This window comes from Zootoca vivipara, chromosome 13, assembly GCF_963506605.1.
Source record: "Zootoca vivipara chromosome 13, rZooViv1.1, whole genome shotgun sequence".
In the NCBI taxonomy this organism is placed as follows: domain Eukaryota; kingdom Metazoa; phylum Chordata; class Lepidosauria; order Squamata; family Lacertidae; genus Zootoca; species Zootoca vivipara.
The window spans coordinates 26299959-26325912 of NC_083288.1; the positions used below are offsets into that span (position 1 = coordinate 26299959).

The following is a 25954-nucleotide window of genomic DNA, read 5'->3' on the forward strand; positions in this document are numbered from 1 at the left end:
TTTAGCTTCAAGGCACCAGCGCTGAAACATAGTGCGTGAAACTGAGGAAATCTGATTGGTGTCGACCTCCTGCAAAACCCCAAGGCAGTTTCATCCCTTCTCTCGCAAATACGCGCGTAACTTTTCAGCGAAGACCCACCCATTGGTGGAGGCGCCCGGCCTCTCTCGCCTGCCCTCCCGCCGGAGGGACCAATGGGAAAGCGTCCTCCTACGTGCTGTATTAGCATATCAAAAGAAAAAGGCGAGGTTAATGAACCACTCGTAAAAAGGAGGGGTGGGTGGGCGGGCGTTGGGAGATCACAATAATACAAGAAAGGGGGAGGAGCCAAGGCGCTCCTGAAATCAAACTTGGAGGAAGCGGCAGCAGGAGCGAGACCAGCGTTTCGCAGCCTTCGTCCAGTTTCTGTTGCAGAGCCCGGGAGGTGGGTGGCAGAAGACGCGAATTCGCTTGTTTTAATCTGCGTGAAAGGGGAGGTCTCAAATGGCAAAACAGACCCTCCGTTCCCCATTCAGAAGAGTTTAGCGGGAGCGAGCGAGGTTTCCCCCCTCTTTAATAACGGGGTCATTTCTTTCGTCCTCATACAAGGAAGCGGGGTGGGTGGAGAGAACCCCAAATAATTCTAACCGGGGTTAAAAAAAAATTAATTCAGAGAACCAAGAAGAATTAAGACTTCTCAGCCAGGCACAAGAAAGAAAAAGGTCTCTTCGTGGAGAGCAGGAGGAGACACCCCGAAGTTGCATCTGCTCCTCGTTCATTCCTCCTCCTCCGGACCGCGGACCCAGGTCCGGTCGCCCAACGGCCGGAGCAGCCGCCTCTGTACCATGACCGAGATCACGGAGAAGGAAAATGACCCGCAGCAGCACAACAGCGATCCGCAGCAGACTCCGGGCACCGTTCCCAGCCTCCACGAGACGAAGGTACCCAAGGCTCCCTCGACGCCGCCTTCCCCTCCGCGCGGTCCGTGGCGCAGACTTTCTCTCTTGCCCGCCTCTCTGCTCTTCTCCTTTAAAAGCGCAAACCTGATCCTCCTTGGTTAGAGCTGGGTTGGGGACGCTGTTTTGCTTTGGGTCGTCTGCTGTGTTGTGCGTGTGTCTCTCTCTTCCCTCTGTGAGCATCTCCACTCCACCCACCTGCCCATCGCTTTGGTTTGCAAACAATTTCTCCCCTAGACTCGAGCGTGTGTACGTGTGTCTCTTTGCGTCTCCTCTCCATCTCCCTTAACCGCTCGTGCCTCCCTTTCCCTGCAGTAAACGAGGAGTCTGTGGCCGCCCCCTCCTCACTCGCCAAAGCGCGCCTTTACGTTTGCTCCACAACCGCAGTGTGGGGCTGAGTTGGTCCCCCCCCCCGTGGACATATCTCTCCCTCTCTCTTAATTTCTCCTATGCGGTGCACTCGCTCTTTGCATAGGGCGCTGTAGGGTTATGGTGCTGTGGGATCAGTGGGGGGCCGGAGGTGGGGAGTCAAACCACCGGGTTCTTCCCAGTCTTGTGACCGATTTCCTTCTCTGGATGTCGAGCGGCGTGTGTGTATGCGTGTATATACGTGTGTTCTTGGCTTCCCAGTAAGGAACGATTCTATTCAGGGGGGGGAATCTTAAGTTACCTCTTGTATGTGTCTTATATATGCCGAATCGATTCCTAGATCAAACGGCAGGATAGGAAGCCGTACGATTTCATATCTATCTATAGATACAGTACATGGCACTTCTAAATGCCATACAACCCGAACCTGTCATGTTATCTGGGTTCTGCCCCCCCCCATATAATCAGTGTTGTAAATAGACTTCATGCCCCCCATCGACCTCAGTCATTGAAAAGGCAAATGGCTAAAAAAAATGCAGTGTATATCTATCTATACATCTAGGATATTGGCCAATTACCTAACTTAGCCTTGTATGTTTTCGGGGGGGGGGGGAGGATGTTTCAGACACACACACACACACACACACACACACACACACACGTGTGTGTGTGTCAGTGTGTGTATTGGAGGGGGAGCACGTTCCAAAAGGTTACTAGCGTGGGAATCATAATAACATCTTAATGATGGCGGGAGAGGGGTGGGATTTGGAAACCAGCAATTTAGCCTGGTGGGCCTGTGTGTGTGTTCCACTGCAGTAGTGTGACTTATTAGCACATGCTTTAATTGTAGGCTTTGCTGTTATAATGGTTATGTTCTTTCACAGCTGAAAGCCTAGAGGGGGGAGAGTGTCTTGGGATCCAATTTTGGAGGGGAGGGGTGGAGAAGGAAGGGGGGAATTGCTTTGCTAAATGTAGATTTATATATTTTAATTGCCTGGCTGAACCAGAGCAAAGTGCATCTATTCCAGATTTCTGCGCAGGATCCTAGTCCAGAATCCAGCCCACTGGATGCTTCTAAGTAGCTCCAGAATAGGGCACTAAAGGGCCTTCTCTTGGTGCTTCTCTCCCAGCATCTGGAATTCCAAGGAATGCTGCTCCTGTTTATGGAGGCTCAGCTAGCTATACTGACTAATAGGCCCCTCCTCGACGGAAAGTGTTGTGGTTTCTATGTTTTTCTAAAGCTGGAAAGGGCAAGTGTCTGGCACTGGCTCACCTACATCTTCTCACACATTTCCTAGAGCCCACCTCCCTCCTTCCTCTCCATTGTGGTTTGAACAAAAAAAAAGCACTCTGTGCATGTTCAGGCGCCTGCTTCTTTCTCCATTCTTGCAATTACTGATCATAGATTTAGGGACTTCCATACGCCCCTGGAGAATGCTGAAGCTGTCCATGCACCCTAAGAGTCAGAATGGGGACAGAATCAAGAGTTCTTAGCTGGTGTCCTATTTCACCCCAGACAGCAGGATCTCGGCTGGTTATGGTAGGGGCAGGCACTGATGGATACTTGCAAATGCAGACCAGAACCTCAGTCTAGGCTAAGACGTAAGAAATTGGGGGGTGGGGGTGGGCAGGCTTCTTATTTTAACTCTCTCATCATGTGCATTCCACCCCCGCTCCAATTTGATATTAACGTCTACATGAGCCGAGGAGGAGGGAAAGTCTGTGTTGTGTGAATACACAGGCTAGATCTCCCGCCTGCTCTGATGACAGCATCTCTGCTGATGTCAGTGCTGTGACGTCGGCTGCTAATTCATCTAATATCCCAAGTAGATTTGAAATCGAGGGAGGACAAGCTGTGATGCTGCAGAGGGGTTTTTTTTAATCCACCCCTGAGAAGTCCCAGCACAGCCTGTGTGTGTGTGTGTGTGTGTGTGCATTTGTCTTATGCAAACACAACAGGACATGGTGCTACTTTGCCCTGCAGTTCACTTGCTCGGAAGTTAAGTGTGGGAAGAGATTGGGGGGGGGGGTCGAGACGCAGTGTTCCGCAGGTTCCTTGCGTGGGTGAGGTACTCCCAGATGGCTCGCAAGTCTGTGTACTGAGTGGCTGTTGCTCCTCTTTGTTATTAATCATTTGTGATTAACTTGTAATTAATTTGTAAACCTTGATCCCTCCTCACTGCTGCTCCATGCGCAGAATCTGCGAGGTAGATCACTGGTGGGCCATTTTTGAGACTGGGGGGAAATGGCGCTTTGTCTTTTGTTTTATTTTATTTTTTAATTTACCTTTGTATCCTGCCTTTCCCCCAAGGAGTTAAAGGTGGCATGCATACTTCACCATCACCACCACCACCCTCCCATTTTGTCCTCACAACAACCATAGGAGGTTGGTTAGGCTGAGAGCGAGCAACTGGTTCAAAGTCTCCATGGCTGAGTGGGGATCGAACTGTGGCCTCCCAGGTCCTAGTCCAGCTCTCTAACCACTGCATCACACTGGCTGTCTGGCCATCTCTTGATCTCTTTATACCTCCTCCAAGTGCTGAGCCTTGTTCTGGACTGTACCACTCCAGGTTGGTGATGAAGTAGGGTATTTTGAAGGCTCCCCTATGTTTGTGTGTGTGTGGTGGTGGTGACTCCCGGAACACACACACACACACACACACACACACACACACACACACACACACACAATGTATATGGGGGAGAAAGGATCATCCTAGCCTTCTCCCCAACAAGCTGGTTTTCTCTGGACAAAGAGATTTGGGTGGGTGTCTTGGGTGGTGGGCTACTCAAAGATCCAACCCACCCAGCGGCAACCAGCGGTGGAACAGTCCAGGGAGGGCTTTACCACTTGATTCCATGGACTGTATAAATCGTCCAGAGAATGGGGAGGGAGAGAGACTTGGGTTCAAGTGAGACAAAGCATGTACAGAAGGCAGTGGAAATCTTACCTCGGTAATAGTGACAGACAGGCGTCCTCCACCACACCTGAGGGCACCATGCTAGTTTAGGGGGGCACCATGTGCAAGCCCCATAGCACACACAGACACACAGTAGCCCTGTCCTTCAGCACATCTCTTCTGCTCCCTGCCTTCCAGCACCTGCACCTCTGAGGCAGCTGTTTCACTCTGCCCCTGTGTGCCTCCAGGGGAACTTAGGGGGCTAGGTGTGGTCAGACTGGCTGACCCCCTCCTCTTTTCCACGGAGATGGGAAATGAATGCAATGAATGTAGAAATAAACACTGTGCAGCAGAAGAGTCGTGCTTTGCTGGGGGCATGAGCTAGCCTGAAGTAGCCAATCAGCTGCCCCCGGGAGCCTTTCTAAAGGTCTTTTCCTACCTAGTCAAAGAGATGGAGAGCAGTTTTGATACTAATCAGGGACAGAAAGTACAGGCTGGGAGGGAGAATCATGAGGCTCCTCTCCTCAGGCCAAGCTTGACTCCTAACCTTTTTGGCACCTGTGGTGGAAGAATGCAAATAACACTTCCTGTCCCTGTTAATTAACATGGGAGGCAGGAGGGTATAGTACCACCAAGAATGGTCTTCTGCACAGGCTCCTTTGTGGTGCATAGGCCTGCCCACAAACACAACACGCCAGTTGGGGCCTACGCAGTTTCTATGATTTAGTCCACACCTCCCTAGGGTCACTGTGGGCCTGATCATATTCTGGTCTGCTCCTCTTCAATGGAGCCCACAATCTGGATTCCCACAGCTCTTCTACTTGGAACTCATGGAAGAGCTACTCCCACCCTCCACCATGAAGATCCTCCTTGTGCACTTCTGACACCCTGGTTGTTACGCAACCAATCACTGCCTCAGATCTACCCTGTTTCTCATATTTTAAGACATACCCATAAAATAAGCCATAGCAGGATTTTAAGCATTCAAGGAATATAAGCCATACCCCGAAAATAAGACATAGTGATAGGCGCAGCAGCAATGCCAGCCGTGGCAGGAGGAGGAGGAAAAAAATAAGACATCCCTTGAAAATAAGCCATAGTGGGTTTTTTTGAGGAAAAAATAAATATAAGACATGTCTTATAATATGAGAAACACGGTACCTCCCTTCAATGACTGTGCATTCCAGAACACTCTTCTTTGCCTGTTCGACAACTACACTCTCTTCTGTGCTGGCTCCTGGAGCAGGGTGTGACCATAAATGTTATCCTATTGACTAACAGAATCATAGAATTGTGGAGTTGGAAGGCACCCTGAGGGTCATCTTATCCAACCCCTTGCAATGCAGGAATATGCAGCTGTCCCATACAGGGATCGAACTTGCAACCTTGGCGTTGTCAGCACCACGCCCTAACCAGCTGAGCTATCCAGGCATAGTTAACTCATTCTCTGGAAGTGGATCCTTGTGTAGCCTCTGTGCAGAAGAGGGGAGGTATTGGTGAGCTTTGGCAAAACAGAAACAAAAGACCCCTCCATGGTTTGCAGGAGTAGAAGGAAATCTTTAGGGAGGGGATCCCAAAACACCTCAGTGATGGCTGATCATGTTCGGTGACCATGGCATGCTGGCTAACTGTTGGGGAGGGAGGCTTGGAAAGGGGAATTGAGGGGGGGAATGGAGTATCCTGCAAGAAGGCATGACTGGCTGGCATCCCCAACAGGAGCATGCTGTACTGCAATATTTTGTTGCAGGTGCCACTGGTGCTTCTGTTTAAAACATACAGTACTGTATATGCATTTTTTAAATGTTGAGCAGAATAATCTGTGTCCTCCTTACAGAATAGCTACAAATGCAAACTCTGTGGTACATTAGCTAGATTAATGCACAAAGGCTGGGAAAACTTGGGTTTGAATCTCCACTAGGCCTTGAAGCTCACTGGGTGACCTTAAGCCAGGCATCCCCAAACTGCGGCCCTCCAGATATTTTGGCCTACAACTCCCATGATCCCTAGCTAACAGGACCAGTGGTCAGGGAAGATGAGAATTGTAGTCCAAAACACAGGGCCGTCTCAAGCGTGTCGCGCGCCCTGGCGCCGCGATCGCTCCGGCGCCCCCGCTCCGCTCCGCCCCGTTTCTTGGCGCGGCTGGTGGGCGGGCGCAGGGCTCAGCACGGCGCCCCCCTGCCGGGCCGGCGCTCTGGCGCCCCACGCCACCCAGCCTACACCTAGAGCCGGCCCTGCCAAAACATCTGGAGGGCCGAAGTTTGGGGATGCCTGCTTAAGCCATTCATTCTCAGCCTTACCTACCTCACAGGGTTGTTGTACGGGGAACATGGGGGAAGTATGCCATGGAGACTGCTCTGAGCTGGGGGGGCGAGTTGGAGAGGAACAGAAATGTTTCTCATAGAAAATAAAACAGGGGGGGGGGGAGAGAGAGAAATGTTTCTGAATATGCTCATTTCTTATCTGGTCTTGGGAGTGAAAGGAGGGAGGTGAAACAGAAGCAGCTGGCTGGCTGCTTACACCTGTGTGAGTGAGTACGTTTACATGCGTGGGTAAATATTGAACATGCATCTGCCCTGCTCCCTTTCAGAGATCTAACGTCTAAACCCAGGGGTCAGCAAACTTTTCCATCAGGGGGACAGTCCACTGTCCCTCAGACCTTGTGGGGAGCCAGACTATATTTTTTTGGGGGGGGGATGAATGAATGAATTCCTATGCCCCTCAAATAACCCAGAGATGCATTTTAAATAAAAGGACACATTCTACTCATGTAAAAACATGCTGATTCGCAGGACCGTCTGCGGGCCGGATTGAGAAGGCGATTGGGCCTGATCCGGGGGGCTGAAACTAGAAACATCCCCTGTGTCTCCACCAAAGGCAAAATGAAACAGGGATGAAATTTATCGACCATGTCTCTTCTCTTCCTAGGAACATCTTTTTATATAAAGGACTATTCCTGTTAATTTGGGATCCTTGAAAGCAGCCTTGCCAGTGCCTCTTCAATTTGCTGCGCTGGCTTAATAATAATCAGGAACAAAGTACAGATGCCCTTCCTGCTTCCCCTCCTTGTCTCAATCTTTTTTCCCCCTTCCTTTTTAAGACCTTTTGTTCACCAAGCCCAGCCTTGAGCAGGCAGCCTGCTGTGGATTCAGGTTGCAATGCCTTCTAAGGGAGCGTTGGCAGGGGGAGGGTGGCAGGGAGAAAATAGGAAAGAGGGGGGGGGAATGATGGGCCAGAAGAAGGCAAACGGGGAGTGGAAAGAAAACCACCATTAACCACCTCAAAGCTTCTGAGCACATGTGGAGAACTATAAGAGATTTCTCTGGCTTGTCCCGTGACGTCTCTGGAGCTCTCTGCTTGCCTGATCCTATAGTGTGTTTTTAAGCGGACATGGTTAGTTTTGTTAGTGTTACATTTCCAAAGGCAATTTCTAGGCTCCTTTATTTTAAGGTGTGGCATTTTTTGTGTGTGTTTTAAGTGACAGAGGAACAAGCAAACCCTTCTGTTACTCCTTGATCTGGTTTGAGGTCAAAGTGTCTTTGGAAAAAAAAGGTACCTACATCAAGGATGTGTACGGTATATCAAGGATCGTCCTGCGTCTTTAAGATGCGTAAGGAATATCTTTCTGTGGCCTTCACCGCAGCCCCTTAAGCAACGCAAAGAATATGACAGAACAGACACAGTGAGACGTTTCGGCTGAACTGTGCTTCCCCTGCCCCTCTTCAAGGTTGGAAGTGAATTTATAAATAAAAGGCTTTAAACTTCACATGGAATTGGCCTTAGATTTCTCTGAAAAGAGAGGTGCTGGAGCTAAGGATTGTAGCAGAATCACTTCCTAGACTCTAAAAGCTTGCACCCAGAATAATTCCCAGAGTGGTTTGGCTGCTTGGTGACGGAAGAAATAAACTCTGTTCATGCTCAGAGGTACTCTCCCCTATCATGAACATATGAAACTCCTGTGTGCAGAGTCGAATACATCGGTCGATCTGGTACCCTGAGGTCTTTTTTTTTTAGCTCTCCTTTCTTTAACCCAGGCATCCCCAAACTTTGGCCCTCCAGATGTTTTGGACTACGATTCCCATCATCCCTGACCACTGGTCTTCTTAGCTAGGGATCATGGGAGTTGTAGGCCAAATCATCTGGAGGGCCGCAGTTTGGGAATGCCTGCTATAGATGTTGCCAGACTCCAGCTCTCTTCTGCCCTAGCCGATATGACTGATGGTCCTGAAGGCTGATGGAAGTTGTGGCCCTCCAAATGTTGTTAGACTACAAGTTCCCCATCCCTGATTTTAGATCTGATAGCAGGGTCTGAAAGAGGGTTAGAACCAGCATTGGGAAATTTAAATCCGTTTGTGTGTGTGTTTGCAAATTTAACAAAAAACATGGGGTAGGGAGAAACAGAAGATGAAAAAAACGAAGGCTCTTGTTGTTTAGATCCCTTAAGAGCAAGTGTAAATAGAACATTTGGCTTGGAGCTGAGTCTGAGAGAGCTGTGCTCAAACCTCTGTTCAGCCATGGTGTGGGCAGCTGAGTGATGCTGGAGAGGTCGAAGGTCCTGATCACTCAGTAGGTTAGTGAACCGGGAAGAGGCTGGTGGGGCAGGCATGGGTGCTATAAATGTCCCACCTTTGCTCGTCTAAGTTGTGCCCGCTTTCACTCCCTCCTCGTCAGCGTTGCATTGCATTTCTTCCATGCGTTGGACAAGGGTAGTTGGAAATTAAAAATGGGAGGGCCAAAGGGAAAGCGCAGTTTCTGCTTATTCCTTTTCCTCGTACTTATTCCCAGGTTCTGCTTATTCCTTTTCCTCGTACTGTATTTGTATTTCTTTGGACTTTATTGGTATTTCATCTCTCACAGTTAGAAAGAGCGCTTTCTGCTCTAACTTTTCCTTAGCTGCTGTGAGCGTTTCAGACCCCAAAAGGAGAATCTGGCTCCACCTTCTATTCCCTCTCCCTTTTCCCGCTAGCTCCCATCGATTCAGCACAGATAAGAGGAACTGAGCATGCTTTCCCTTGCAGAGCTAGTGGCTCAGCTTCCTCCCTGTCTTTTCAGAGCAGGGAGGGCCTCTCACCATAATTACCCTGGCAGTGGTTTTGTCAAAGCCTGCATGGAGGGCTTTAAAGGTCAAAAACAGCACCTGGGAGCAAACAGGCAACCAGACTAGCTGGCGTATAAGATCAGTGTCATATGATCTGAATCTGGTTGATTAGCTCTGTTCAGAACCTTGGGAGTTGCACATTGAACCAATGGAAGTTTCCATGCTGTCTTCAAGGGCAGCCCTACAAACAACATAATGCAGTAATCTAGCCTGGAGGTGGCCAGGATATAAATGACCGGGTCAGGTTCTCAAAGAAAAGAAATACAGCGCAACCTGGATATAAGACAGAAATGGGGGGAAGCACTCCTGACTGCCGCTTAGGCATCTAGGAACAGGGCCAGATTTAGCTGTGCTTCCATATGGCAATCCTTTTTTATTTTTAAAAATTTAAATACAGCACATAAAATGTGGCTGTTTTTTAAAAAGTGATAGAAAAAAGATATAGTACATCATTATAGTAATTGTTAATACAGTCGTACCTTGGATCCCTAATGCCTTGGGATTCAACTTTGTTGGCATCCTGGCGACCAAGGCTGATTCAGTCCCCAAACTGCGCCTGACGTTGAATGCCACCTACCAGACAGCTGAAGGAGCAGCCCCAGTCCTAGTTACTGCTGGGACTGACACTGACAGTAATGTCCAAGTCTGAGCAGCTGTAAGCAATTTCTTCCGCAAAGCGAACCACCCAATTGATCACAGCAGGCCTTTTAGACACGTGAAATCAGAAATCACCAGCTGGATCCGGATCACGGTCAATTACTTTAGGAGTTAACAAAATCCAGCCACGTTTTTCGCTGTTGCCGGCACAGTGCAAAAGTAGCCACTTTCTATGCAATCTGTTTGCTCCCATTTGCAAGCAAAAGGGCTCCTCCTCGTAGGAGTCAGTGCCCTTCAAGAGAATGGGAAGGAATTTAACCTGGACACTTGCAGTTACAGGGAGGATCTGTACGTGAAGTGAGAAACAGTAACCATTTGGCCAGTGCCACAAAGGCAGGAGCTGTGGCATAGGGACACTGGGTGGTTATCTGCCATCTAAAATTGCACCTGCTCCCTCCATGGTTTTTTTGTTTAATTGTTTGTTTTGTTAGATCAGGGGTCAGCAAACTTTTTCAGCAGGGGGCCGCTCCACTGTCCCTCAGACCTTGTGGGGGGGCCGGACAATATTTTGAAAAAAAAGATGAACGAATTCCTATGCCCTACAAATAACTGAGAGATGCATTTTAAATAAAAGGACACATTCTACTCATGTAAAAACACCAGGCAGGCCTCACAAATAACCGAGAGATGCATTTTAAATAAAAGGACACATTCCCTGACCATCCGCGGGCCGGATTTAGAGGGCCAATGGGCTGCATCAAATTTTCAGTTTGGGGACCCCTGGGTTAGATGCTAAGCTTGCTTTTGTAGAGTGAGTTGGTTGTCAAACGGAATACATTAGAAAGCTGGGCCCGTTAGTTGCAGATTTCTAGTGTAGAAAATATGTTGTTGTTTGGTCATTTAGTCGTGTCCGACTCTTCGTGACCCCATGGACCAGAGCACCTTGCCGACAAAGGTCTGTATAGTTAAAGCTATGTTTTTCCCAGTAGTGATGTATGGAAGTGAGAGCCAGACCATAAAGAAGGCTGATCGCCGAAGAATTGATGCTTTTGAATTACGGTGCTGGAGGAGACTCTTGAGAGTCCCATGGACTGCGAGAAGATCATACCTATCCATTCTGAAGGAAATCAGCCCTGAGTGCTCACTGGAAGATCCTGAAGCTGAGGCTCCAATACTTTGGCCACCTCATGAGATGAGAAGAGAAGACTCCCTTGAAAAGCCCCTGATGTTGGGAAAGATTGAGGGCACAAGGAGAAGGGGGACAACAGAAGACGAGATGGTTCTTGAAGCTACCAACGTGAATCTGACCAAACTGCGGGAGGCAGTGGAAGACAGGAGTGCCTGGCGTGCTCTGGTCCATGGGGTCATGAAGAGTCGGACACAACTAAACGACTAAACAGCAACAAAGATTCCCCAGCACCAGCACCACACCCATGAAGAGAGCTGTGCCTTGAAGAGACATCTGGACACTCTCCTGCCAGACTTGTTATGCTGCAAATGCAGTGATCTAGAAAGGCTTGCGGTTTGGAGTTTGGGGGCCCATAGAAGATGAGAGCAGGGGAGGCTATGGGTCAGTAACAGGCATGGCACACAAGGTAGGTAAGAATAGATAGCCACTGTCCCGAAACACTGGAACCTTTCCAAAAATGTTTTCAGTCATGAGGTCGAGAAACTTGCCGTTTTAGTAAAGGAAAGCTATTCTCGGCAATCTTAAGCAAGTTTTACATTCTGAACAAAAACGGAGAAAGCAAATAGGACTGAATATGAACCTAGGGTGGGAAAAGTGAGGGGGCAAATCAGATGTTGCATGCAAATACACATAACAAAACCCTAGGTGGTGGTTTGTATTAATGAAAAGCAAGCTCAATAGGCTGCAATTTTGAGCAGAGTGGGTAAGGAAACTTTGTTAGCTGTTCTCCTCCTCAAGATCCTCCCCCACCCATATTTTCTTTGAGGAACTGGTTTGGGAATTCAGAGGTTTGGAATTTTGCATAGCCATATACGTCAATCTTGCCATCTCTGTCAAAAGGGCTTTCTCAGACAGTGGGGAGGAGTTTGAATATGGAGCTACAGTTTTGCATACAGTGGACAGAAAGAATTCTGCCCTTGGCCTAGAGAAGGTCTACAGTTATGAAAGGATACAGATGGGGAGGGGGACAGACTGGAGGGACTCTCAGGCAAGATGCACTCAGGGGCCCTCCCTCCCTCTCTCCACCCCTTTAGGGAGACTGTTCGCTGTCAAGCAGCTCTTAGCTCCTGATATTTACTTGGAATCTGCTTTCTTGTAACTCGAAGCCATTGGTTCATGTCCTAGCCTCCAGAGCAAGAGAAAGCAAGGTTGCTCCACCCTCCACGTAACAGCACTTGAGATATTGAAAGATGGCTAGCATAAATTAAAGGATTGAGCCACCCATAAGGGGGGGATACTGATGCAAAGTGTCTTAACTTTCCAAAGTGTGCAGCGGTTTGGAGTTGTCGTCCCCCGCTCCCACACACGCACACACAACTTACCGGATTATCCCCAGACCAGGGACATTCAAATTCAGAGGGAGAAATGTGCGAGATTGCAGTTCTTTGCAGTGGATGATGCTAAATTAATCAAAACAGGACCAACTTTGGTTCCACGTGATACCCCAGTGCGGACAACAAGCCATCTGTAAGGATGAGATGTGTGAAGAAATGGGGGGGGGGATGTTTTAGCCGAGTCCTTGTTGAATTGGCAGGGGAAAGAGGCAGAACATTGAGGCAGAAGGCTGGCAGAGGAGCATGGAAAAGATCAACCCCACATGGGCATGCGCATCCTGAACACTTTGGTCAGCAATGGCGGGGACGGGGGTGGGGTGGGGGGAGCAGCAGGGTTTGGCAACTGTGGATGTCAGAGGAGAAGGGAAGAGTAGTTGAAAACATCCCCAAAGATGTGAGTCTATGTTTGAGCTCTGTGTGGGAGACATAACCGGGTGACGGTGGGGAGGTGAGCACAGCAGGAAGTTAAACATTGTATATGGTTTCATAAATATGGGGGAGGAGGTTTTTTTTATTATTTTGAAAGGGTGGGAGCTGAATCTCCCATGAGACTTTTATATGCCAAGTTGTTTTCACAGCAGCTGGGTTAAAAATAGCTCGTAGGGGCTGGAGCCATATGTCAAGAAATATTAGGATTTTTCGCTGTGTCTTGGCAGGATCCTAGGATCGTTGCGGAGGGTGAGTAAGGGAGAAATGGCAGCGCCTCCTGTTTAGGAAGCAGGAGCATGGAAGCTGTTTTCTTGTCCTGAGCTTAGACATGCATAATGCGGGCGCTGGGTGAAAGGCAGGACTGCCCCCACCCTCAATAGAAGTAAATTTGGGATGGTGTGGGGGAGGCCAGTATGCCTATATTACTCCCCCAAAATAGCCTGCAGTGCTGTGTAGCATGCAGTCTCTTCTGCCAGATCCTAGGGTCTAGTGCTTTCTTTGGGGGGGGGAGTTTCTAGTCCTCATTGTGGCTTTCAGTCTTGTTCCCTTACTCAAATTCCACCTGTGCTTTTTCACGTACTCATAGCTTTTCTCTGGCAACCGTACGTCTGGAGGAAAACCTGAAAGGCTGTGTGCTTTTAAAGCACGCAAGCACACCCCAGAGAATCATGTTAAGTGTAGTTTGTCAAGGATGCTGGGAATTGGAGCTCTGTGAGAGGCAAACTACAGTTTCCAGGTTTATTGGGGGCGGGGAAGTACTTTAAAGGTATGGTGTGTACACAGCCAAACTTTTCTCTTGCTTCTGCCCAAGAGGCTACAGTTCCTCCTGTCTAAACAGCTGACGGACTTAGCAGCCGCTTCCAGACTGTAATGTTTGTGTCCAATAACAGGTACCAAGAATGGGGAATAGTTTTTTAAGAAAGTGTTTTATTCAGAAAAGCCTCTTAACACCCTCTGCAAGAACTGGAACTGAAAGCTTCTAAGGAACTGCCCGGGTCATTTGACTCGGAGCAAGTTCTCAAATTTTCAAGTCCTTGACAGCAAAGGAGTGGCACTATAGCTCTACAGCAGGCATGTCAAACCTGCGGCCCTCCAGATGTTTTGGCCTACAACTCCCATGATCCCTAGCTAGCAGGACCAGTGGTTGGGGAAGATGGGAATTGTAGTCCAAAAACATCTGGAGGGCCGCAGGTTTGACATGCCTGCTCTACAGTGACACAGACTGTTGCCGTTTTGGAGGTGCGATGTAACTGCATCCTGGAAAATTCAGGTTGCACAGTTGGGCCTTGTGCAGTAAGGAAAGTGATGGGGAAACACCCACAAAATTTGTGGGAATAGCATTTGCTGAATGCATTGTATAGCCTCCTGCTTGGAGCAGGTGGGAATCAAAACGAGTGCTCAATAAACGGCAGACATCAAAGAACTTCCCTGCAAGCAAATCAGGATGTATGCTGGAAAAAATGGGTTGTACAGACGCAACCTTGATCTGCCTTCCCTGCGCGGGGAGAGGGCGTGTGGTGTTTCTGAAGAGTGGGAGCAGAGTGGCGTATCCTTTGCAGAGCTCTTTTCTTTGGAACAGAACACATGGGATTGAATCCAGGCTTTGAAGCTGGGCCTCTTTTCAGCTTTCCCACAAAGTCTGAGCATGTCTCCAGCTGGTGCTTTGTTTTATAAATGGAAGGCACCGATGCCAGAAACATTAGCCTTAGTTTTATATGCGTGGGGGCTGGCACTCTTTTTCACATGGACAGATCCGCAACATACATATTTGAAACACACCCCAAAAGCACATTTAAAGTACGTTACTCCCCACCACACACAGAGAGAGAATTCTGCAAACTGCAGTTTCCCTGTCACAGAGTTAGTCTTCCCAGCATCCTTCACAGTTTTGTTCCCAGGGTCCTTTGGGGGAAGTCGTGTGTATTAAATCTGTGGGGTGGGTCTTCCCAGTGGGGAGAAAAAGGCTGGGGACGTGCCTGACACTGCCGCTCCCTCCATCGCTATCTGTGCATTCCAGGGCGCTGCCTTGGAAAGAGATTCAAGAGGTAACCTTTTCACGGCTTATTCAAGTTCCCAGTCCTTTACGTTGAAGCTTCTTCACTTTTCCCCACCCTGTGGTCACACATCCACGCAGTACGTTTAATGAGCATGGCTCCCTGCAAAAAACAGACCCATCATATGTTCTGGGACGTTCGTGGATTTATAGAAGCCTTCCCAGCTTCTGATTTCATCCAGGAATGTCCTGTTCCCCCCCCCCCCCCGCCCCTTCTGTTGTGGCGAATAGCCATGGATAGACCTGGCTGCCTATATATCTTGCAGCAGGGAGTTCCATAAGTTAATTGCATGCGCAAAGGAGCAGCATTCTTAAAGGTACAGTTGGACAGGGAGATGTGGCAGAGCTCCCTTGCCTGCATCTTTGCTGAGGCCCAAGGCTCCCTACATCAGGAGCGGGGAATTTTTCTTCTGTCACCTTAGGGGAGATCAGCTGAGGGTGGGCAGAGCCATGGGCGTAGCCAAGGTAGGGCAAGGAAGGGCAGCTGCCCCCATCAATAAACATACATAGCAAACTGAAGTTCTGCCCCCCTCAAATACTGGCTATGCCCATGGGCGGAGCAGTCCAAAAGTGGGTGGAGCTAGAACCAAAGTGGGTGGAGTTCGTAAAGGTAAAGGGACCCCTGACTATTAGGTCCAGTCGTGACCGACTCTGGGGTTGTGGCGCTCATCTCGTGTTATTGGCCGAAGGAGCCGGCGTACAGCTTCCAGGTCCTGTGGCCAGCATGACAAAACCGCTTCTGGTGAACCAGAGCAGCACATGGAAACGCCATTTACCTTCCCACTGTAGCGGTACCTATTTATCTACTTGCACTTTTTTGGCGTGCTTTCGAACTGCTAGGTTGGCAGGAGCTGGGACCGAGCAATGGGAGCTCACCCCGTCGCGGGGATTCGAACCGCCGACCTTCTGATTGGCAAGCCCTAAGCTCTGTGGTTTAACCCACAGTGCCACCTGCAGCAACTCTTAAGTGGTGATCTGGAGAGCAAGAGAGATCCCATAGCTTCTGGAAGGCTACATGCAATTAGACCAGGCACCCCCAAGCTGCGGCCCTCCAGATGTTTTGGCCTACAACTCCCATGAACCCTAGCTAACAGGGCCAGTGGTCAGGGATGATGGGAATTGTAATCCAAAGCATCTGGAGGGCCGAAGTTTGGGGATGCCTGAATTAGACCATGGGCCACAAGTTGCCTGACACCAACCCTGTCCTCTCTCTCAACCTTCTCCTTTTCTGCCTTCAGCAAGGAACAAATCCACTTCTCTGTGCTTTGTGCCAGTGGTGTAGCGTGATCTGCTGTGCCCGAAGTGGGGCACAGAGGGTGAATGGAGCCCATTGCGCCAGCCCAGCCCTTGCTGATGCCAGAGTGACCCTTCCCTCACCTAAGTCAAGCAAGCCCATGCAGGGGGGGTCCTGGCTAGACGACATGCCCCATGGATCATCCCAGCTTCGCAAAGCAGCTTGGGGCTCGTAAGGCGGCATGAGGAGCCAAATGTGCAGTGTCGTCCTCCCTGGAAAAATGCACCCAGTGCCATCGCCCCAGAAGCCCCTGCTATGCCCCTGTTCTATGCAGCACTTGGCACATGGCAAAGGTTAAAAAGTACAAATAGCCGTGTCGCAGAGTCTGACCCCTCGGCAGGCTGGGCTCCTTGCAGCCTATGTGCTCACGGGGCAAGCACCAAGGTGCATTTCAGGCCCAGCCACCAGCTCCCAGCTGCCTTTTGCAAATGCCCTCGTCGCTCAGCCAGCAGGAGCTGCTGCTCCCTGGGACCATGTGAGGTGTTGCGGCTTCCATTAGCAGTGCCTGGCTTGGGAGCATGGCGGTGGTGTCTCTTTTTCCTCTAGCTCTCTCGCTCTCGCTCCAATGGGCCCAGCTCATCAGCCGTAAGTGGAGCTGAAAGCTTTTAAGCTCAGACTGCAGAGCCAGCTGGGTCCCCTGCTGATGCAGCAGAAAGGCAGCCTCAGTATGGTGAGCAGGCACTCTCTCCCCTTCTCTCTCACCTTGACCCCCTGCCACTCCTTCCCCAGTGCTTTATGATTCCCTGTACTTTCATTGCTCTCCTGTTTTCACATACTGGGCTTCGAGAGCCAGGGTTCATCCCCGCAGCCTGCTTTGAAAGCCACGCAAAGCAGCAGTAAAAATAGAGTGCCTCTGAGCAGGTGCGGAGTACCTCCTTCTCAAAGACATCCCAGAACCAGAGTTGCATGCAGGTTTAAACCTGTGTTGGTTGTGTGCAATCCCTTTTTGGGGCTTTATCTTCCCAGTCAAACTTTGCTTTTTAAACAAATATGGTTTAAAAGGGATCTGTTGCACGCCCATCCTGCTGGCTCAGGCTTGGGGCTGTGATTTCCTGGGATGTGATTTCTCAAACTCTCCAGTGGTTCGGAAGTTACACTCTGCACATGCTTAAGGGCACTGTCATCATTACCATTTTTCGACAGGAGACCAAGTCACACCAAACCCTCCTGGGTTCAAGTCCTAAATCTGCAAAAGGCGCTTCAGATTGTTCCAAAGAATCAGTTGTGGTTTAGCTGCCACTTGGTTCATCCTGCCCCCATGTAATAAGTGATGTTATTGTTCAGTTGCATACTGAAGCAAGGCACCGTCTCCTGGTCTTCTTGTTTGGATGTCTGTGTGTTTTGCAGGATTCTGGTAAAAATCAGAAGTTAAGAGACCCTGCAGGCTTGCTGTGACTCTTCAGACCACCCGTAGCATATAGCTACGGGCAATCCATAACGATTTTTCAGCCTCAGTGGCCCATTTGTAAAATAGGAATAAAAATCAATCCCGTGTGTATGTTTCACTTCCATGGGAGATCAGAATAGGTTCAGAATTCAGTACCGGGTGCAAAATCCAACTTTATTATTTATTAAATAGCCCTTATGATTGTGAAAATGCACTTTAAAGTGCATTGGCAATACCAGTTGAAATCTCCAAAGCCAGAGAAGTGGCTGCATTAGGGGCAGGTCTCCTTGTCACTAGCTCCTTGTCACTAGCAAAAGCAGAGTGAGCACCGCAGAATGATACAGAATAACCCTTTAAAAGAATCAAACAAATATAGAACTTATACAGGTAACTGAATCTAAGCCAATGTTTCATATTTCTCTAGTGCAACGCAGCCCTGATAATAGTGACACCCTGTTTTCACAGGGTGGCAGTCGGGGGGGGGGGTGTTCCTTCTCACGCAGGTCTTTTAAGTGCTTTGCACATTTTCCATTGCTATATAAACAGTTTCGGGGGCTTGCCTTGTTTTTAAAGGAGTAAAACTGGAGAAGGTGTTATGTGTGCTTGGATGGTGACCAGTTTATGTGGCAAATGGATTCTTTTCCCTCTGGAACAGTAGTTGGAAAAGGTGCCTGAAGCAGCTAAGCTACATAAACGCAGCGGCACTCTATGCTCTCTCTCCCCCCCCCCCCCTACATGCTGGGTCTGTCTCCAGGGCCAGCCTAACCCATTAAGCAGTGCAGGCAATTGCCTGGGGCTACATCATTCCAGGAGGCTGCAGGCAAACCTGCTTGGGGTGTGTGTGCCTTTTTTCTTCTCACCCTCACACCCCTTAGGATAGCATGAAGTGTGAAGGTAATTCTGCTCCCTCCCCATCCGGAGCAGAAGTCCCTGGGTTTTGTGCCTACAGCAGGAAAGTATTTAGTTTGGCTGCTGGTGGCGGTGGCGGCAGCAGTAGCAGCAACAACATTCAGCCAAAGTTCCCTGCGAGATTCTGACCTGCCTTTGCACTCCAGCCTTGCGCTGCGAACCACTTTCTGGTCTGCATGCAGCTGTCCCCCATCTGCCAGACCTCTGAATGGCCCCGAGCCAAGACACCTCTTCTGTCTTGACATCTAGGGCATAAGGAAGCACCTTGCAGCTGGGGCAGCCTCCCTTCCCCCCTCTTGAAACTTGCTTTCCCTTTCTCAGCTCTGTACACTCAGCTGGTTCCTGGCCCTAAAAATACCCCTGCTAAGTTGCCATCTAATTGCCAACCTTCCTTAATGCTTCTTTTCCTGTGTTGTCGGCAGCTAATCAGCTAATTTTTCCTTCCTGGCACAACTATTGCCACAGTGTTTTATTCCTCCCCCCCTCCCGTTCCTTTTAGATGCAAGGCATATGCCAGGAGATCAGCAATAAATCAGCAGCAGCAGCAGCCGCTTGGATCACTGGGGAGAAATCAGGACTTGGGTCTGGGTTCAAATCCCACCTCTGCCCATAGCCGTCAACTCCTGTATTGAAAAATAAGGGATCAGCGGCGCGGCACCGGAAGTCACTTCTACGCATGTCCAGACAAGCGACTTCCAGTGCCGCCACTGCCCGATTTCTGGTGCCCAGACATGGGCAGAGTGGCACCCGAAATCGTTTCTGCGCATGTCCAGACATGTGCAGAAGGAGCCTCCCTGGCCGGTAGGAGCTGCTTTCTAAATCGGATTTACGGGATTTTTTTCAATTCGGGATAACAGCAGGAAATGGGTTTAAATACAGGGGTTTCCCGTGAAAAACGGGAGACGACAGCTATGCCTCTGCCATGGGTTTCTTGCACCGCCAGGGCACACTCTTCCGTCTTGGGCTCCTTCCCCAGTCTGTAAAATTATTATTATTTATTACATTCATATACTGCCCTTCAACTGAAGATCACAAGATGAAAACACTGGATAAAAGCACAAAATAAATGGTTTAAAATGAGTGTAACAGTTGTGACCCTGCCACAAAGGGACAGCATACATACCGGTAATAACAGTGAAGACTGTAAACTGCTTAAAAGTGCTAAGCGGGTACATAGGAATATACTGAGTCAGACCTCACATCAACCTCAGTGTTGTCTGCACTGGTCGGCAGCTCCGGTCTTTTCTAGAGACGCTAGGGATTGAACCTGGGACCCTCCTGCATGCAAAACAAGACGCTCTACCTTCTCTACCCTGAGCAATGGCCCTTTCCCAAACCACAGAAGTGTGGGTTGTAGCTAATAGCTTTGATTCTGGGTTCAGCACTATTAATACCTACGCACTGAAAAACGAGCACTGGGCTTCCGGATTGGGCATGCCCTTTGCTCAACATGAGGTGGCAATATAACCAAGATATCCTCTGTTGCCTTTTTGCTGCCGGCCCTGGACTCCAACACAGCCACTAGCCAGCTGTTGTGTAACAGACTTAGCTGAGTCAGCTTGCTGGCTGATCTGCCATTACTGGTTGGGAATAGATGATGAGAAAAAGCAGAGGGCGTGGAGTGCGCCAGAGCCTAGACATTGCAGCATCTGTGTCGGAACTCCTGCCCATAGCAATAAGCAACGGGCTGTTGCTGCGATGAGCTGGCCTGTTCCTCCAGGCCCACAAACTGCCCCGAGTGTGCTTAATTGCTGTCTCTTGTCTGTGTCTTCCTTGCTTTATTATTGCCATGCCGAGGCAGGCGGGAAAAGCAGACAAAATCCTCCTTGCAGCAAGTTAAGAGCCTTTGCCTTTCCATGGTAGAGTCTTCCCTGCAGGAAGAAAAGCGGCGTAGGGAGAAGGGTGGCTTTTAGGAGAGAGATGGCCTGCAGGGTTAAGTATCCCCCTCCTTCCTTGCCTTTGACTTCCCCTGCCCCTTCCCCCCGCCCCGGGCATCTAATTTGGAGACTTTTATAACTGGATATTTTTTAAAAAAATCCAGGACACGTGTCTCCCAGTTCTCATCTAGTTTGAACAGGGTTAAACTGCCACATGTATTGATGCAGCTCTAATCTCTTGCTTCTGCCTGGTCCCCACACTGAGGCTGTAGAGTAGGCATCCCCAAACTTCGGCCCTCCGGATGTTTTGGACTACAATTCCCTTCTTCCCCGACCACTGGTCCTGTTAGCTAGGGACCATGGGAGTTGTAGGCCAAAACTTCTGGAGGTCCGCAGTTTGGAGATGCCTGACGTAGAGCTCTTAAACAGGTGTTTGGGGATGGATGACAGAGAACAGGCTGAAATGAGCTCAGGCAAGGCGGAGGTGCTATGCAGGGCTGTCTTAAGCATATACGGTGCCGGGGTGCAACAATCTGTCCACCCCCCACCCAGGTTACCCAATCCCAGGCGCGCAGGCCTCAGCGTCTTGCTGGCTCAGTCGCCCCCAAACTCGCGGCGCAGAGCTGCCCGCAGAAGAAAAGCCCACCATGGTGCTCCAACCAACGAACGGCTCTTCCTCGGACTCAACTCTCAGGCCCTGGGCTTTCGGCCTGGCGTCCCTGCGGCACTGAACAGTTGCCTCTGAGCCTCAGTTTTGGGAAATATGATAGGCGTTTGCTGGCAATTTTTGTTAGGCATATCATAAAGACTACAAAGCTAGGACCGCCTCTTTCCATATGAACCTACCCGGACCTAGAGATCATATTCTGAGGCCCTCCATTGTGTGCTGCCTGCTTGAAAGGTCTGGAGGGTGGCAACACTAGAACGGGGCCTTCTCTGCAGTGGCTCCCCATCTGTGGAATGTTCTGTCCAGAGACGTTTGCCTGGCGCCTTCATTTTACACCTTTAGGCACCAGGCAAAAACGTTCCTTTTTAACCATACCTTTGGTTGATCTGATTTACATCCCATGCCCTTTTAAAATGTGTTTTTTTTGGGGGGGGACTATTGGGTTGCTTTTGTTTTTATTAGGTATTTTGCCCCTTCCCACTTGAATTTCCTTCCCTCTGCCATATATGAAGCCTCATACATCTGCTGGCTTCAGACACCTTTTTTTGCATGTGCTTTCCCTGACCTGCAAGATGAGAGACTCCCCCTGTTATTACTGAAAGTTTGTTTTTATAATACTGTACTGTTTTTGTGTTTGTATCTGTTTCTGTGGTGCTTTTGTCTTGTATTGGTACATACTGCTTGGAGAGCTTTTTGAGTATTAAGCAGGTTAGAAGTGGCTTCTAAATAAATCTAAAAGACAAATATATTACCCATTTTGAGCACTTCTTATACAGTAGCTGTTTCCAACAAAGTTGTTTGTTCTCAAGGCTTGGGAGGTCCAGTAACGGCCCAGAGAAAGCTCGGCAAACTTTCTACTTGTGTGAAAAGTCCCCCTCCCTGCAAAACATAGCTTTTCTTATTTTTTCCCCACCCTCTCTCCCATCTGCCTTTTAGCTGCAGCGTTTCAAGCGCTCCCTCTCTCTCAAAACCATCCTGCGGAGCAAGAGCGTCGAGAACTTCTTCCTGCGCTCCAACAGCGAGTTCAAGCTCCCCTCCGACGTGCTCCTCAGCCCCCCAGATTCTCTGCCGCCCCCGTCTCCACCGCCGGCCCTCACGGAGGCAGAGCACTCTCCCAGAGCGACCCCCAGGGCTCTGGCCCCCCTCAAGCCCATTAAGACACACAGCTTCCAAGAACACATCTTCAAGAAGCACAGCCCTTGCGAAATCTGCCACCAGCTTATCGTAGGTATGTAGTTTGAAGGCCTCTTGCTCTCAGGTCCTGACTTGCACTTTGCAGTTCTTGCTAATACATGTGTGTCTACACACACGAACGAGGTACCCTCAACTCTTGTCATCCTTCTCTCCTGCCCTTTACCACCGGCATACGTGGCTGTCTTCAAATGTTGCATTATGGCTAGATGTGGAGACGACCTTTTCGGCCCTAGCTTTTGCATCCTTAATAAGCATTTTGCATCCTTAATAAGCATTTGACGCTAGAAGATCCTGGCGCAAATGAGCCTCGGTGGCTGCCGGGTGCTAACATAACTCATCTGCTTGCGAGTGGAGGCTGGAGGGAAAGAGCTTCGCAGCTGGGATGCAGCCAGCGAAGGAAACATCCTAGATTCTGCAGCTGGCTGGCGAGAGGCTGCTAGAGGGGGAATTGGGGCAGGAGGTGCTCAGTGGTGGCCATGCCGTTTGCTTTCTGCATATAGGGACTTGCCTGCTACTGCCAGTTCCTCGACATCTTTGTTCGTAAATGAGCAAGTGTTTCAAAAACGCCTCCAGTTCTCACAAAGAAACTGACCCGGTAAGCGGGCACCTCGAAGCATCTTATCGCAGGAGGAAGCGAAGTGTGGGAAACAGCTGCATCTCTCTGTACAATAGACGGTGCTTTCTATCAGGCTACTCTTAGGCAGTGTTAGAAACAAGGATAGAAAAGCTATTCGCCACATGGCTCCTGGGTTATGGGTGGAAAAATAGAAAGTCTAGTTGCCATTTAGTCCTTTTTTTTACAAGGGTGACTTGTGCTGAGGCCGGGGAAGCGGCACTTTGCTGTGCAGCAGCGATCCTACTTTGAAGCCAGCAGCGGCAATTTCATTCTTGAGTCTCAGTCGCCGTACATGGCAGCCAGACTTCTCAAAGCGCTCGCAATCTGACAATCCCCAGTTGCAAAATGCGCCTGGCGCCTGACTAATTGGGATCCTAGGAAGCTGCATTATGCCGCCCCAGACCTTTGGCCCATCTAAGCCCAGTTGTTTTGGCAACAGCTGACAGCAGCTCCTCCAGGGTTTCTTCCAGGCCTGCCGGGGATTGAACGTGGGACCTTTTGCATGCAGAACATGTGCTGCACCACTGAACTATGGCCCTTCCTCCCTTTGTCTCCTTTCTTGTGGAAATTTTCTCAACCCCAGTTCACACACACACACACACACACACACACACACACACACACACCACCTGCATAGGACCTTGTGAACATAATAAGATTCCAGTTGGATCAGGCCAAAGGGCCATCTAGTCTAGCATCCCACAGGGACCAACCAGCTACTTATGGGAAACGCATGAGCAGAGCATCCCTCTCCCACTGTTCTCCACCAGCAACTGGCACCCAGAGACATTGTGCCTCTGGTCCCAGAGGTACAATATATAGCCATTGTGAGTCATGAGGACTTGTATATACCGGTATATAGCCACAGAATTGTAGAAGGGACCTAGCCCAAGCCCCTTACCCTCCATAAGGACCTAAAATATCTCTGTGGGTTTGTTTTGCCTCACAGGGAACTCCAAGCAAGGCCTCCGATGCAAGACATGCAAAGCTAGCGTTCATTTGTGGTGTTCAGAAGAGGTTTCCCACCAGCAGTGTCCCGGCAAGACGGTAAGTGGCTTACACGAGTCAGCACCCAATGGAAAGAGACAGAGACAGCTGCAGTTTATGAGCTGCCAATGTCAGCCCTGCTGAAGGGAGAAGAAGTACTGCACTCCCTTTGTGACCGAGACAACCAAGACAAGGCACAAGGGCCCACACTGTGTGGCTTAGCAATTGCCACAAAAAGAAGGCAATGCAACGCGTACAACACGTTGGCAACAATTGTTTCAAAAGAAATTTTGCATTCTTTGTCTGATTTGTGAACAAGAGACAATTACTTTCAAGCTACGCAAAATAAAGTGAACTTATAATGTCCGATATAGCAAAGTTCTTACAAATTCTTGGCCTGGTTTTTCATCTTCTTTGTTTATTCCAAATGAGTTCAAGAGAAAACGTTGTTCCCAGTAGCCGTAGGGCAGGCATCCCCAAACTGCGGCCCTCCAGTTGTTTTGGCCTACAACTCCCATGATCCCTAGCTAACAGGACCAGTGGTCGAGGAAGATGGGAATTGTAGTCCAAAACATCTGGAGGGCCGAAGTTTGGGGATGCCTGCCGTAGGGTGCTAAAAGCTCAGTCTGTAAGGTTGTAGAAAAGACAGGGTGCTGGAGTTCTCCCGCTGTTTCGCCCAAGCAGTTCGTGTTGTTGGAAGACTGCTGATTTGCTCACAATGGGACCAATTCGTTGGGGTAGGCAGATAGCGCGCTCCCTAACTTTTCTGGGCTTCTTCAGTAGTTTAGTCTCAATGTATTGACATGTTTACTGGTGTTTGCTGGTAGTAATTCAAACTGCAGATCTGCTGTCAACTTAGAGCCTGCTCCCGTTTCTCGACTTAACTTCTCGTAGCTCTCATGTGCACTGAGAAGTTCACAGCAGCGAATAGCTTGCTTGGGCGAGTAGCCTACTTTTGGAGAGACTCCGCAGACCAGCTTCTGGGAGCAGAGAGTGCAAAACTGGGAAATCCCCATTTTCGACAGCTCAGGTGCGGAGTTCTGTGTGGCCATTCCTCTAGCCTTGCACTCTCTCTGTCTGAGCTGCTGGACGCTGGAAAAGTCACGTGGCTAGCAGGCTCCTAATAGCCAATAGGGCAAAATTGGTTCCCTATCTGCCTTGCCTAACGCCCTCCGCTCATGGAAGGCAGAATGTGCCCACAGTCTGGTATATTCACGGAATCCGCTCACATTCTTCCCACTTCTGCTCCTCAGCAGGCAACCTCTTTCCGACGCAATCTCAGCTCCCCGATGCTGGTGCACGAGCCGCAGCCCCCGCCAGCAGCCCCCAAGGAGTCTCCCCCTACAGGTAGGAGTGGACTGGTCCACAGAGGGCTGGTTGGGCAATGGACTTGTAAAAGGACTGACAGCAACTCAGCCTTTGGGGAAGACAGTTGGTCTTTTGGATTTGAGGCTTTTCCCAGATCCACAACAGTAGGAAGAAGTTATGCTTCTGTTATTAGATAGCTTCTGGGGGTGGGGACAGGGAAGGGGAGTCATTTGACTTTCATGCTGTTGCGATTTACAGAGGCAGTGGGGTACTTTGGGATTCATGGGAGCCAACTCTACCCTTTTGTGGGTGGAACTTGAAAGTGGGGAGTGGATAAGTCTCGGTTGGTGGAGATCTGCTTGATCATGAGCAATGTCGCAAACCTGCCGCGTTGTTAAAATAAGTAAAATTGGGTCGAGCTGCTGAGAGCCAGTGTGGTGTAGTGGTTAAGAGCGGTAGACTTGTAATCTGGGGAACCGGGTTCGCATCTCCGCTCCTCCTCATGCAGCTGCTGGGTGACCTTGGGCTAGTCACACTTCTCTGAAGTCTCTCAGCCTCACTCACCTCACAGAGTGTTTGTTGTGGGGGAGGAAGGGAAAGGAGATTGTTAGCCACTTTGAGACTCCTTCGGATAGTGATAAAGTGGCATATCAAATCCAAACTCTTCTTAGCTGAGCCTCAAATTATTTTACAGGTTGAGTCCTAGCCTTCCAATGTTGATATAATGCAGAGGACTTTACCCCTCTAGAAAATGAAACTACCATGAATTTAGGGTTAGGACGAGCAGGACAGAGTGGGTCTATAGAAAATTTTTGC

General features: G+C 49.5%; 1 protein-coding gene across 2 annotated transcripts in view; it reads left to right on the forward strand.

The window, feature by feature from the left end:
* The first annotated feature begins 346 nt into the window (after positions 1–346).
* STAC2 (SH3 and cysteine rich domain 2) overlaps positions 347–25954 on the forward strand; it is a 39287-nt gene continuing 13679 nt past the window's right edge. The window contains exons 1-4 of one of the 2 annotated variants that reach the window (XM_035136095.2): positions 347–918; positions 21970–22261; positions 23793–23890; positions 25084–25177. In XM_035136095.2, the coding sequence (XP_034991986.2) occupies positions 823–918; positions 21970–22261; positions 23793–23890; positions 25084–25177 (580 nt within the window). In that variant the 5' untranslated portion in view covers positions 347–822. The remainder of the gene's footprint in view (positions 919–21969; positions 22262–23792; positions 23891–25083; positions 25178–25954) is intronic. The other variant, XM_060281510.1, reaches the window with a different exon arrangement.